Here is a 14,800-nt window from a genome sequence, read left to right on the forward strand (position 1 = left end):
GGGCGCGGGGCGAGGGGGGCGCGGGCGCCGTGCCTCACGGCGCTCTCCGTGCTCTCCCTTGCAGGCGTCCTTCGGGAGCTCGAGCCCAGGTTGGTCCTTCCCGCCGGCGCCTCCGCACACCCATGGCTCCTTTGCAGAGTTCTCCCCTCCCGCCTCGGAGCTTTCTGTGCGCTTCGTGTTCACGGAGATAACGGCAGGCCGGCCGCGACCGTAGGAGGGGAGAGCTGCACGGCGAGGAGTTGCGCGCCGGCGGCTCGGAGCCGCGCGCGCCGCAGCAAAGTTTGTGCAGCGCCTCCGAGTCGGCGTCTGAGCGCAGGCGAGCAGGGCGCCGAGAGGGAGGCCGCTGCTCGCCCGTAACTCGGAGGCTCGCGTAGAGTCCTGACTTCTTGATAATGCTGGATTATATATTTATATATACACGCGTGCACACAGCCTAGTAGTAATCAGGCTACTAGACACAGCGTCTAGTGGTCATCTTAACCATTGGTATGTCTGTGTACGTACACAAATGCAAAAGATTATTCTGAAACAGTTGATGGCTGTTTAAAAGCTGTAGCGCTATCAGGATGTAATATGCAGCACTAGGAAAACTCAACATGGGAATGTGATTGTAATTGCAGCGGTGTTATCAATTACGTTAAGAGTGAGCTCGGTGGGACTATAATGTGAATAGCATGTGGATAGAAAGTGCTTTTGCCCTGAATGTTTTCCTGTGGTACTGTGAGCTTTCACAGTATTGTTCTGACCAAGCTAAATGGACAAAGTTTACCTTCGTTTCTTGCATGTAAGGAATGCGCTTAGAATAATTCCTAAAAAATGCATTTTTAGACTCTGAAGTGTTAGTGTATGTAAGTGTGCAAGCGTCTCTTCAAGATATAGAAGTAGGTGAAGAAGGATGCTGCTTTTTTCTTTTTTTTTTTTTTTTCCTTTTTTAGGAGAAGCAAATTGGTAGATATTTCGTTGATGCTCAGAAGATGATCTCGTATGGAAATAATACTTGATAATCCTTTTCTTTGCTGCTTGTAAGCCAAACTATGTAACAGAGCACTAGTATGTAAGAACTAGAAATGGAAACCAGAAGTGAAAGTGAATTATCCTAATCTGTTTTTTTTTTTTTTTCCCCCCCCCCCTCCATCCTGAAAGACATAAGAAAGTGAACATGAAAGACCAAAACAACACTGTTATTTCGGTAATTTTCACTTGAGAATATCGACTTTGAAGTGCAAAATATTTGCATCTTTAAAAGTTGTATAATGTAATGATAATCTTCTCAACAGGTGATAAAATTCTTTTAAAATAAGAGCAGCTTGTTAGTTATTGTGGTCCATGACCAGAGATTTGTTATTTTTATTATATTTTCTTTATGTGGGATTCTACTGTGTTTGTAGCAGAACCTTCCCTTCTTCATCAAGTTAGATTAGTTTTAATAATTCAGCTTCACAAATGAGATGTCTTAATCTGCAGTGAATCTCACTATGATTTTGTTGGTATTAGTAAGCTAATTCATAATCCATTAGCTCTTTACCAGTTGAAAAGTATATTACTTATCATAGCCTCAAATCATATCATCAAAGGCTACAAATCATGGTCTCACATTTATAAGGTGCTTTTAATATGCTCATGATATTTAAAATCTTGTGTATATTTTTCATCATAGTGAGGATTTGGACACTCCCTATATTTAGTAAAATTTGATTTGGGGTACTTTCTGAAACTTTGTTTCCATAGTAATGTCTTCAAATTACTGTACACCACAGGAAAGGAAGTTGTACCTGTTTGCCACTTGCAAATACAAAATTGGAAGGTCACCTAAAAAAAGCAGATAGAAGTAGAATTTTGTTGCCATTACTCTATTTAGAGTCCTGGCCCTGTATATAAAAGAATGCATGTAACCGTGTTTTTTACAGCAATGCAGTTTCATGTATTGATTAAGAGAAAAAAAAAATACTCAAATTCTTGGTTTTTTTTTCTTCTTTTTTTCTAGTTGGCTCGTTATCCTCTGAGGATCATGACTTTGACCCTTCTGCTGAAATGCTGGTACATGATTATGATGATGAGCGAACTCTTGAAGAAGAAGAAATGATGGAAGAAAGCAAAAATTTCAGCTCTGAAATTGAAGATTTAGAAAAGGTAAGAGTGATTTACAGTCTCCTAAACGTTTGTATGCATTGTACATGAAAGACTGCTTTTGAACTGTTTTTCCAATTTGGAAACAAACAATCCTGTTTTAAGCATGTTGGATAACTTTCATTTACATAAGTGGTGGTTCTCAGTCTCAGTTTCATGAATTTGGCATTTGATGGCTATAGGAGACGACCAGCATATTCTTTGACATCTCCTGTTCTGTTTTATACTCTTTAAATTATTTTTCGTGGTAGACCCCTTGTTCGTCCATGCCAGTACATCTCCCCTTTTAAACACCCATTGAATGTTAAACACCTGCAAATTGATGCTACTTACATTACTGTTCCATGACCCACTTACATCACTCAGCATAACTGCAGATTTTGGTCAAAAAACTTCCAGGGAGGTGTAATTTCTAGCATCAAATCTGAAACTGTGTTTGTGTATTCATTGTAAAAAATGTATGTTCTAAATGTGGGATTGACAGTGCTTATACTGGCAGATTTTTGACCTGGTACCTTCCTCTTTGCAGTTACGTTTTTGCTGGTATGAGTTTGCAGTTATAATTGTGAAGCAGGTTACCAGCTCTAACAATAAAATGGAGTTATTACTCCACAAAATGATCTTATTGCTTCAATAGTACAAGGAAAAAGAACTGAGAGCCGCTCATCTTAAACACTTTATTACTTTAGGTCCCGATCCTGGAAAGACTTGGACATGAGTTTACGTTTACCCATTGTGAAAAGTCTTTGCAGGACTAAGACCTAGCTGACTAAAGAAATCAAGTAATTTATTCAGTATATGAGTTCAACAAGAAATTTTTAAAGGTAATACAACTTTTAAAGGTATAAATATTGGAAATATTTCTAATTATTTTGTGGCTTGGATCAGGTAAATCAAAAATCTTCAGGGTTTGCTGTTTTATTAATGTGTGGTGAGAGGTATAGTATGGTGACCTTTAATAAAAGGGGTTGACTAAAACTGTTGGAAAAGCCAATTATAAACAAAGCAATTCCCTTCCTTTCTACCTTTGTATCATTAGCTATTTTTCTCCTGTTACCTTCCCAACAGTCAATATAAATGTATTGTACAAGAGATGAAAAAGAAGAGTAAAAAGTTGCTATAATGGTTTGCTTTGTTTTTTGAATGCACACTTGCAGCTGTTACTATGTAGGACTAAAGTGTTCGAGGTTTTCTGCAGTTCTTGGTAGTGGAAGGGTTGTGATATTTCTGTATTTTCCATCTTGAAGATATTTATCTGTTTGCATGTCTTTTGCCTTGAAGGAACATGGGTAAAACATTCACGCTGAAAACGAATCAGATAAAGAGCTAATTTTTAAAATTAAAAAACAATCAAACTGTAATTGATTAGCTTTGAAAAAGACTTGTTCATTTGTTTATCCAGTTAAGAGTTTCCTTAAGTAGCCTGGCAGGCCTATCATGATACATGCTTTTGTTCATGTGCCTGAAATTAGTTAAAAACTGTGATGAAGTTTTTACTTTGTTAGGTTTTCCTTTGTTTTTTCACTTGGTATTTCAAAACACACATTCTCTTAAGCCTCAACAGTTGATAAGTATTTGGCTTAATGTTGAAACATTTGCAAATGCTCTCATGTTAGGAAGGCAACATGCCACTGGAGGATTTACTGGCATTCTATGGCTATGAACCCACGATTCCAGTTATGGCAGCTTCCAGCGCGGATAGCTCTCCGAGCGAACTGGCAGACGAACTTCCAGATATGACTCTAGATAAAGTAAGTCTGAAGCATTTTCCTCTCTATTGCATTTGAAAAGCAGAAGCATGTTATATTTCACACTCAGGTTATGTTTCACAGTCTCTTGATGTTACAAAATACATATATCTTGGACACTTTTAAGTTACAGGTGAGTATTACTGTTTTCTTAAATGATTCTTCTTCTAGCACATTGACAATCTGAGTCTAAATATACTTATTATACTTACATGTACATAACTGCACTTGCACTATATTACTACAATCTTTCAAAGTGCATCTAAATAACTATTATATAATTATTACATTTCTGATATAATAGCTAATGTATTTCTTTAAAAAAAAAAACAGAAATGTGACTTTACTTTATAAGTTCTGTGTCTTATTCAATGTATACAGACCTCAGAAATAATAATAGTTCTGGCTTCCAATATGCATTTCATGCATGAGAGCGTAGGTAGATAACTAGAAAAGACACTCTTGAATGCTTTGGAATGTTCCTTTCAAATACATATCGCTTGGAAAGCTGAGGAACAAGGGAGAGATCATTTTATCTGCAATGAGTGCGTGTGTTGCATTGCTGATATAAAAACCTGAAACTTCCCATTTTTTTAGTAGAGGGATGGATTTGCAGGTTGGTTTTTAAATTCTAAGACCTTAAGCTGATTTTTGACTATAAGTATACACAGCTAGTAGTTTGGGTTATAAAATATGTAGGTATTAAACATATCTTTACTTCCTGTAAACATGATGTAATGGTGAATGCCACGGAAGTAGAGTATAATGATGGCTCTGCACATCTGATTCTTACTGAGATTCATGATTATGTTGAGGCTACAAAAATGTAGTCGGCTTGTTGTTTAATGCAGTTCTTTCCCTCCCTAACCTCTGTACAGAGGGATTCAAACATGGGGGCTAGTGCAAAAAATATTCCTTTTTTTGTTGTAATTTCAAATCTTCAGAAGCTTCTTTTTTGTGTGTGTGTTTTTGGGAAGATACCAGGTTGTCTGCTACCTGTCAAAATGTGCATAGACAACAATTACAGCTACTGTTGGCAGTTCTGTTTGTTTAGCTGTTTATTTTTTTTCCAGGGTTTAGAGGTATGATCAGCAGGTTACAGTTAAAATGGATCTGTGACACTAAATGTGACAGGTGTCTACATATTGAAGCAATTTCCATTTTTCATTAGAGGCAACTGGAGGAACCTCTGAGACTAGTGATTATAGAGGTTGCTTCTTGTATGTTTTATTTTAATAAAGGAGAGGAGAAAATGAAGAACCCCTGTGTTCAGCTCTGAAATGAATGGCTATGTTTGTTCTCAGATTTAAGAGAAGTAAACTAGCTTTTTAATTCGGGGAGTGCAGACTAAAATTCGTTTTGGTAAAACGATTTTAATGGGACTTATAATTTGCTGAATTATGTACTGCTGAGTTGTGACATATGTACTATTTCATGCCTAATATTCAATTCTGAGTGTTTGTTTTGTTTTTAATGACACAGGAGGAAATAGCCAAAGACCTCTTGTCGGGTGATGATGAAGAAACACAATCTTCTGCTGACGACCTGACGCCATCGGTTACGTCACACGAGGCTACCGACTTCTTTCCTCGACCATTAAGATGTAGGAAACCTAGTGTTATAATAGAACTCAATACAATCATATATAAATTGTTAGCTGAAAATATAGAGAGAACAGAATGCTGTTGACTTTGGTGAGAGATTAGAAAGAGTGCTTTGCATGATATTCTGCATGGATGTTGTCTGTGGTTATTAATATCTCCTCAAATACAGTAACTTTCCATAAGTAATACTTAGTGTGGTGTTGAGGGACACACTACATGATTTTTGATATGTTACTGAATGACATGAATATGTAACCATTCTTTTAAGTTAGTGTTCCTCTACTAAAACTATTGCTGCTATTTTTAAGCCAGTGGTTCCTCCATTCAGTCTGAGGATGTGAATTGGGCTGTGATTTCTCTGTGGTATTATTTCCCTTCACACATACAACACCGTTCCATTGGACCTCATTGTGGTATTTTATGGGATTGGGCCCATGAACCCAAGACCACCAAAGTTTCACCACCCGTGGAGCTATTATGGGCAAGATCTAAGAACCAGGAGTGCAGTTATCCAGCTTGGGCCAGGTATTCCTTGTTGCCTCTTGCAGTTGCATAAGTCAGTGGTGTCCTGGAATTAGAGCAATACACAGGACTTCCTGATGGTTTTAATTTGAAAAGTATCTTGAGCCGTTTCTGTCAGCTCCTCATCATTCTAGAGAAGCGGGGTGATAGAGGGGACATGCTGCCTGAGTCATCTCCAATTGCAGTCCTTCCCATGCTGATGATTATGTAATATAAAACATTCATATATAGAGGGATGCAAAACCCTTAAAAATGGTAATGCCCTTCTTAAGCAAACCCCACATTTACTGTCACTTAAGTATTGCTTGTGAACTGTTGATGAATATGGCACTGAAAAAGTGACAGATTGATGGAAAAAAATGATTAGGCCCTCCTATTGCTAAGGATTAGGGCGATTTTTTTGTTTGTTTGTTTGTTTGTTTCCTGCTATCATAGTTTTCTATTAAGATGTTACTCTATTAGAATCCGTGACTGGACATTTTTAGATCGAATATTCACCTTTTCAGGGAGATAATATTAGTTCTCTGTGCATTTTCTGTTTTTTTCTCTAACCCTGTTAGTGTCTCTGATACTAAGATATTATTAAGTTGCAAGATAAACATTTCTATAATTTAATTTATGATATCTCATTAAACTCGGATTAATTGGAAAAAATAGTTGCATATGACTATCCAGGCATTTTGCTGGATAATGTGTTCATATTATTTCTGGCATGATACTTTTAACAAGAAAGAAAAAAAGAAACATTAAAAAAAAGGTAGATCTGTGATTGCAGGAATGACTATAGCTAAAAAGCATCAGTTCCCACAGTTTAGAATATTGTTTCTGGTATTGACTCTTCTGGTTAGTCTTGAGGGAGAAGTTAAAATTGCAGCCATATTCATATCTTACTACTGCGGTTTGAGAATGCAGAAGGTTTTTAATATTATCAGAACAGTAGATTTCATTTTATTAAGGATTATAAATCTGTAAAAAATGGTAACTTCAAAACCTGATACTGCAGCATTCTAGAGACTAAAATACAAATTACTCAGTGAAGTATTGCCTTAAGTTACTTAAATTGTTCTGTTGTCTTTCTTCACACACACACACACACACACACAGATACACAGACACACAGACACACACAGAGTGTAAAGAAGAGTAAGCAGGCAGCTGTACTTTGCTTGATGTGTTTTGTATATCTATTCTGTGTCTTCATGTTGAGTATCTGTTGAAGCCTCCAATTAGAGGTTTTGTTGTTAAGCAATAGATACTTGTCTTCAACATATCGTTGTATTTAACTGGGGCAAAATCATAGCCCTGGTCTTCCAGTTTTGTTCCTTTACATCTTTGCTATAAGATGTAAGCTATAATTGAGGAAAAAATGGTGAGGAAGAGTTGTCATGTTTCCTTTGGATTATTAGAATATGCTAGACTCAGGTGCAGTGATGGTGAATGTTTCAGTTTTGCAGTATGTAAATAGCATTACATAAGAAAGTACTGCTGTAGTTTGTTGAAAATGTAGATGAACAGAATTTGAAGGTTCAGGATCAGGGTTTCCTTGCATAAAAGCAGGTGCCCCTTTCAAAAGCAAAACAAACAAAAATAACCCCCCAAAACCCTATAAATTATTTTGTAGTTCTGTGATTGCTTAAAAATTCTTTCTAGCTAAATACCCACTTCTTTATATGTCTGAAGCAAACACTACGTGTGATGGGGATAAGGAATCAGATGGTGAAGATGTTGAGGCAGACAATGGCAATTCATCTGAAGATTTGAGAAAGGTAATAACTGTTTCTACAAAAAAACCCAAAATACTTTATCATTAAAAATATATACTTGGTAGATATTGTTCTGGATGATACGGAACATACTAATTCTGGAATTTCATGATGAGTGCCAAGTTATATGGCTTTTTTTTAGTTTTTCAGTGCATTAAATCTTAAGCTTTATTTTTGTTTAATTTATCTTCATTTATCTTCAGGAAATAATGGTTGGTTCACAGTATCAGGCTGAAATTCCTCCTTACCTTGGCAGATACAATGATGCTGAAAAGGGTAAGTTCTTAAAAATAAAAGTTTTTTTTTATCTTATGTTTATACGCAACCTTTGATGAAAATATTTGTCTTTTAAGTTATAAGGTAGAAAGTCACTGGCCGTATTAAAGCCCTGTATATTAAAGGCACCATTAAAGAAGTGTTAGAGAACTGAAGAGACACAGTCACATAATTATTTCTCAGAAATACTATTCCAAGACTTGGAGAGGACAATTTCAAGAAGGTATTGGAGAGTGGATAGGAACGCAGTGTTAAGTCTTAAGTATCCAGTAATTTTTAGGAGGCAACCAGAAGGAAATATGTTCCTCAGAATATTATAACCCAGCTAAGGGCATGATGTACATTGAAAAATCTTCAAAACCATATTATTCTCTGTTTGCCTTGTATGGGCAGAAGCCAGAACCACTTGTATCGGTTTCAGAATGACTATGAAGAACATAAAAGCAATAGACTTCTATAAAATTCCATAGTCCAGGCAGGAGGTTCAAGTCCTGTAATATATTTTGGGTTTTATAAAGTACAATGTTATAAATATGATACAATTTGTATATAAATTTGGGTTACAAATGCAGTTGTGTCAGGGTAGGGAAAAAAAAAGAGCTTCTAATAAGAGTTTTACCTCTTTTATAAGAGCTTCAGTGTTAGGAAAAGCATAGCACATACAGCTCAATTGCAGTTCAAAAAGTAGACCCTGAAAGCAATTTGCTTCTGGGTGAAACGGCCATGCAATGAAGAAACAATTTTGGAGACATTAATAAACAAAGGGTATTCTCTTTTTTCTGTTCAGTTTTCAACATTCTCTAAATTGCCTGTTTTCCAACAGTAACATTTTATGAGGGTATTAATATTATCAAACATGCCAAGCCTTTTCACCAAATTCCACTGCTTTTCAAGCAATAATCCTTGCAATAGGGGGGGAGGTTGAGGCTGAGCCTCAGGAGTGGTCAGAGAGGTTGGGCCACCCTCCGTGTGTGGAGGTGTTTGGAAGAGTGGGCATCTGTGCAAAAGCAGCCTTGGGAATTTCAGACCTGCTTGGCATTGGCAGAGAAATCTGCCCTTCTGGGTGATGGTGATTGTGTGAAAGCTCCTCTGTACTCCATGAGGGACTGGTGATACCTGATGTTAATAGATTTCTCTTTTAACAGCCTATGAAAATGAAGACCATTTACTCTGGAAGCCTGATGTGATCTCCGAAAGCAAAGTTAAGGAGTACCTTTTTGAAGCTTCTTTAAGAACAGGAAATGAGAAAATGATTGGCAGGATTCCTGAAGGAATACAAACACGGGACAATGAACAAGTATGTTTTGTCTTCTGGCTCCATTTGTGCCACAGTGATTTGTAATGAGCACATGTTCTTTCTCTTTGGTTGTATTGTAAAGGGTACAATATTGAATTTTTTAATTAGATGTTAATGAGGTCGGAGTCGTATTTTTAACCCCGTGCTTAAGCTTATGAGTATTTGAACATTGGCAGCATGGAGTTGCGTTCTTACTCTTGCCACATCCTTAACAAAACCGTTTTTATAATTGCCTATAATATTTTACTTTGTTTCAACTTTTGGATGGTTTTCTTTTTGCTTATTTTTAAAATTTTCATCATGTATAATAATAAATTGTCTATTTTGGCCTGAGGCATGCTGCCTGAAAAGCAAGTTTCAGAATTTCAAACTGGTTATTTGCAAACTTTGACTCTCTAAAAAGACTTTCTTCTATTTTGTAGGCACTCTATGAACTTCTCAAAAGTAGCCATAATGTTAAAGAAGCAATTGAGAGATACTGCTCAAATGGAAAGGCATCTCAGGGTAAGAGAGAGAATACCTGATTTTTCAGAAATGTATGTTTGAAAAATAGATAAAAGCATGTTTAAAAAAAAAAAAAAAAAAAAGAGTAAGAATTAGAATGATATGCATGATGCTTTTGGCACCATTAAATATATTCTGACTAATGGTTAGCTGGAAACTCCTGCTAGAGAAATTTGCAACTTGTATAAAGGGTGCAGGATCAGCTTTTAGACCTTTTACCCCTGCCTTTCTTCCACTGCTGTTGTGAGGGCTGGGATAGATGGCACAGACTGAGGGGCAAGAGAGGGGAGCCATGATTTTGTTCACACCAGCTATCCATATTGCAGTATTTTTGAGATCATGGTCAATTGCGATCTAGCAATAGTTGCACCACAATGAGGAAATCATGCCTGCCTTTGTAAATAAGTCCTGTTTGCTTCTGTGCTGTGCAGGTACTGTGGGCTGCTGTTAGTACGTTGAGTTGCTCCAACCTAATTTGGGTCCCCCATATAGTTCTGCAGGTCTTGGTTTGAATTTACAGTAGGAAATGAACTTCTGTCCTATCTCTAACTTTATTACTTCCTAAAATGAAGAATAGAGTTTACCACTTATCAAAGATGGGGTTTGGACTGATGTTCAACACAAACGTGTTGTGTAAAACTGAAGTGAACTGTGAGTCCTCGTAGAAACAGCGTAGCTGATTCTCCATAGAACTGGATGCAGAGGGGATTTGAGTGCTTACCATTGAAGTGTTGGGATAGCTGAGTGTCTGTGGTACAGCTGAAGGGGACAGTATGTGGCAGATGATAGTGTTGAGGAGGCTTGTGTGTGGGAAGGGATTGTGTAGAGCTGAACAACAAAGAAACACCAGTCACAAGGATCTCTGCGAAACCCCAGACCTCTCTGAGATGCAGAGTCCTGGTTCGGGACCAAAAAGTCCCTCTATCCATTTGTGGTTCAGAGCCCCATATTCTGTCCTGGGGACTAGTACTCACGCTTCAGCAAACAGTCAAATGGGTCTTAAAATTTCTTTGTTAAAAAGGGTAGTGGATGATAATGCCTTACTTCCAGGATAACCCTTCTTTTATGATTGTCTCTAGCCACTTAAGTTCAGTGCTGTTGTCAAACTGAGAGATGAAATCCATATTATTGAAGAGAATCCCTTAACTGGGAGAACTTGCATGGGGATCCACTCTTCTCCTTGGAGCTGGGGAACTCTGTAGTACAAAGAGTGCAAAATCCATGGGGTGAGAAAAGATGTTTTTGTAGCCTAGTGATTATCATCTCCATAAGGCAGCAGAAAGGTATCCAGTATCCACTTCCAGAAATGCTTAGAAATGATGAGGGTTTTTTTCCCCATTGACTTGACATGTCAGCTGAACAGAAACTTTTTCTTTTTTCTTTTTTACTTTTTTACCATCACTATGAGTTTAAGATGGCGGAAATATCCCTTCTTTGTTATATCCATGCGTAAAGCCATAACCAAGGTAGGAAAGCTAGAGGAGTTGAGACAAAATTGACCTTTTCATGTAATTTAAGCTATTTTGCCATAAAGCACATTATGAAATGCTGTGACCATGAAATAAATCAGTCCCTTGTTGATTTCTCTCTTTTGTGTGTTTTCAGTTGTAAAATTGAAATTCAGTTTTAGAAACTATAATTAAAACAGATTGGTTTACCCTTTTTTTTTTCTTCTCAATGACAGTTTTTCTTTGGATCCTCTGTAAGAAGAAACACTTCAGAAAAATAAGCTTTATTTTGATGCCATTTTTTTCCTCAAATCTTGGATTTTCAATGGCAAATTTATTTAAAAAGAAATAGGAAATGAACTTTTCTAAATGCCCTTTGGACTTGCCCATCAGAGGTGTTACAAAGACAAAGACAGTAAGAGACTGTGATTTCTAAACAGGAATGTAATATTTCAAGTAGGGTGTCTGTGCAGTAGAGGAGAGAACATGGTTCCAAACAGAGCTATTGTTCTTTTTACAGTGTAGTTGGGTTTTCGTGCGTTAGCAGCACAAATATTTATTCTGTTTCTCTAAAAGGTGAGCTGGTGTGGGTAAGCTTATTGTATTATTTTTGTAATTGTCTAGACGAGATGACAGCATGGACAGAAGAAGAATGCAGAAGCTTTGAGCACGCACTCCTGATTTATGGAAAGGACTTTCATCTCATACAGAAAAACAAGGTAAGTGGAAAAGTTGGGAGAGGATGCAATGCCTAAACTCTGCTGAAGCAGTACACGTCACAAGCCATGCTGAAGAGTGAGAAGAGATCCAGCATATTACAACCAACTTGTCATTTCTGTGCTTTTTTTTTTCTTTTTTCCTTGTGTGTCATGGCAAAAGATGGGAATCGCAAGATGAGTCAATATTTTCTCTGAAATCTATTCATGTTTATGAACTCTAAATCAGTTTACAAGCCTGCTTCTCCTAGTAGTAGTATATAGATTAGTATTTGCATACAGTGGCTGTGGGAGGGGAAAAATGCATCTTTATGTAACCTGCTTTTGGTTAGTCACCAGAGAGGTGTCGTTCTGCAGTGAGAGGCTTGTGCCTGTTTTGCCAGAATAGGAAGGTCAGTAGTCAGCAGCACTCCGATGTCTCGCTGAGGAAGGAGTCCTCCCCTCAATCGAGGTTGCTTCTGATTGCGCCTGCTCCCCCTGAGCACCAGGGACTGTGTTCTTTATCAGAAATATGCAGCACTTGGTGTAGCTGATGGCCTGTTTCAATGGATGGTTCCAAATTCTCTCTATGTTGCCTAAACCTTTTGATATCCTCTTGAGTTTTATCTTTAGGAGACCAGCCTGTTTGTTGTGTTTTAGGTAATATTTAATAGTGTGGCTGCTGTTGAGCACAAGTCAGCTAATTCTGCTGTCTGAACCTGTCTTATGGTGAACGTTTGTGTAACTCTGATTTTAAATGAAACTTAGTAATAAACAATAATTCAGCAGAGATGCCAAAAAAGGACTTGGCTGTTTTTTCATGAGTTAATGTTAAGATTCTTTACTATATCCAGGGCATTTGGACCTTGCCTCTGATGGTTTTACCAGTTTGATGAAATTCTTAACATAAACAGAGTTTCCTGCCAGACTATCTCTGAATATGGTTGCGTAGTCTAGCTTACATTAACACTTATGCTAGAACTATGGCCTGTTGATAATCAGAAATATTCTGGAGCTAATGATGACTATTGATCCTATTTCATAAGGATGTAGTAATAGTTTGTTCTCTCAGAATCTGGCTTTGTACAGTAGTCTTCATTTTGGGGAATGAAACAAATGGTTAATGGAGATTGAGTTACAGCTGCTCACCAGACTACAGTTTTATTTTGTTGTTTAGATCCTGTACTCGTGTGCACGTTTGTTGTCAAAGCTTCACCAGTTCCCAACTTCAGCAAAAGGAAAAGTGCTTGAGGTCTTTCCTGCTTTATTTTGCTTAGTTTGTTGATTTGCTGAGTTTTCTCCTTAAAGTCTGTTGTGTAGTATCTCAGTTCATAACCTACATAATTTTATGCTTCATATGTAGATAGGATGTTTTATCTTTTGACATGGACCTAAGTTAGTACAATGGAACTGTCTCAATAAATACCTGAAACTGTCGATCTCTCTAAAAATCTTGTTACTGTATGGGGTTATTACAGTTCCTAGAATAGTAAAGCTAACAGTATTCTGGGAATATGGAGAATAGGAAGATGGCAAAAGATAATTTTTGCATTTATTTTGTCAATCCTTGTTGTCCTCCTTTAGGTAAGAACCAGAACAGTTGCTGAGTGTGTGGCGTTCTACTACATGTGGAAGAAGTCAGAACGTTACGATTACTTTGCTCAGCAAACGAGATTTGGGAAGAAGAGATACAACCATCATCCAGGAGTTACGTAAGTAGAAGTTCCTGGAATGTGTGTTTCCTGTTGTAAATTGTAGAGGACTATGATCACTTTGGAATGTAGCAGTGTAAAACTGCATTGGCAGCAGCAGCTCAAACCCATCTTTGTCTTAGGCTTTGTTTTCCTGTCAAACAGCCATTATAAATGTCATGCCCTCCTAGGGACTACATGGATCGTTTGGTAGATGAAGCAGAAGCACTTGGAGGAGCAGTCCACTCTTCAGCATTGACGTCCAGCAACCGAGCAGAGGCCATCCCAGATCAGCAGCTGAGCATCCTCAACTCTATCACTGCCAATGAGCTGACAGGTAAATTGAGGAAAAGACTTAAGTGCTGAGTAGTATCTTCTTGTAACCACCTAAGTGGCTTTTATTTACATTTGTGTTGGTCTTCCCTGCAGCGCTGACCAACAGTGTAGCTACCGTCTGCCACCCTTCCGATGTGAACTGCCTGGACGATGCCTTTCCTGCCATGGACAGCTTGCCCCGAGCACCGGTTAATCATGTGCCTGTCGGAACGGAAGAGTTGCTGAACTTGCCCAGCAATGGTGAAAGTGATTGTTTTAATTTATTTGAGACTGGCTTTTATCATTCGGAGCTTAACCCAATGAACATGTGCAGCGAGGAGTCCGAGAGACCCGCCAAGAGGTTAAAAATGGGCCTGGCCGTCCCGGAGTCGTTCATGAGCGACGTGTCTGTGAGCAACCTCGGCGTGGACTTCGAGAGCCACACGCACCACATCAGCAGTGCCAAAATGGCCGTGTCGGTGGCCGACTTCAGCAGCCTGGCGGCGAGCGACGCCAACGGCTTCATGGGCAGCCACGCGCTGCACCAGCCGGCCGCGCTGCACTCGGAGTGACCGCGCGGCGCTCGGGAGAGCTGCCCAGTTTGCCTAGTCTTTCACTGGAAGTTTGAACTTTATGACATCAGTGATGTCTTTGTATGTATAGAACTATATCTTGATTTATCAAGAGTGATTTCTTTTTTCAGTCCATAAATGTGGAAATGTCATATGATGGTCGGCAGAGTTTGGACTAAGAGAACTCTGTGGTGCAGCTTTAAGCTCTGCTTCATTCTTATGTTTTCTTTTCTTTTTT

At 38.2% G+C, this 14,800-nt stretch overlaps 1 protein-coding gene across 4 annotated transcripts; it reads left to right on the top strand.

Moving 5' to 3' along the window:
- Positions 1-71: 71 nt before the first annotated feature.
- MIER3 (MIER family member 3) lies at positions 72-14,800 on the top strand. Of its 4 annotated transcripts, XM_026037253.1 has the most exons (13): positions 925-1,022; positions 1,144-1,189; positions 1,985-2,130; positions 3,744-3,878; positions 5,358-5,478; positions 7,682-7,767; positions 7,968-8,040; positions 9,186-9,337; positions 9,760-9,841; positions 11,914-12,008; positions 13,569-13,696; positions 13,867-14,012; positions 14,105-14,800. In XM_026037253.1, the coding sequence occupies exons 3-13, from the start codon at positions 2,032-2,034 to the stop codon at positions 14,560-14,562; spliced, it is 1,575 nt and encodes a 524-aa protein (XP_025893038.1). In that variant the 5' UTR covers positions 925-1,022; positions 1,144-1,189; positions 1,985-2,031; the 3' UTR covers positions 14,563-14,800. The 4 variants fall into 4 exon arrangements, with proteins under 4 accessions (XP_025893043.1, XP_025893038.1, XP_025893051.1 ...); XM_026037258.1 differs by lacking the exons at positions 925-1,022; positions 1,144-1,189 and adding an exon at positions 72-89; XM_026037266.1 differs by lacking the exons at positions 925-1,022; positions 1,144-1,189; positions 1,985-2,130 and adding an exon at positions 2,847-2,951.

Source organism: Nothoprocta perdicaria, unplaced genomic scaffold, assembly GCF_003342845.1.
Source record: "Nothoprocta perdicaria isolate Ctin4 unplaced genomic scaffold, notPer1 scaffold_1, whole genome shotgun sequence".
Classification (NCBI taxonomy): Eukaryota; Metazoa; Chordata; class Aves; order Tinamiformes; family Tinamidae; genus Nothoprocta; species Nothoprocta perdicaria.

Excerpts from the sequence above, each read along its gene's own strand:
- MIER3 (XM_026037258.1), top strand. The coding sequence starts at position 2,032 with ATGCTGGTACATGATTATGATGATGAGCGAACTCTTGAAGAAGAAGAA. Across the intron at positions 9,842-11,913 it reads AAATGGAAAGGCATCTCAGG|ACGAGATGACAGCATGGACA; the intron begins GTAAGAGAGAGA and ends GTAATTGTCTAG. Across the intron at positions 12,009-13,568 it reads ATCTCATACAGAAAAACAAG|GTAAGAACCAGAACAGTTGC; the intron begins GTAAGTGGAAAA and ends GTCCTCCTTTAG.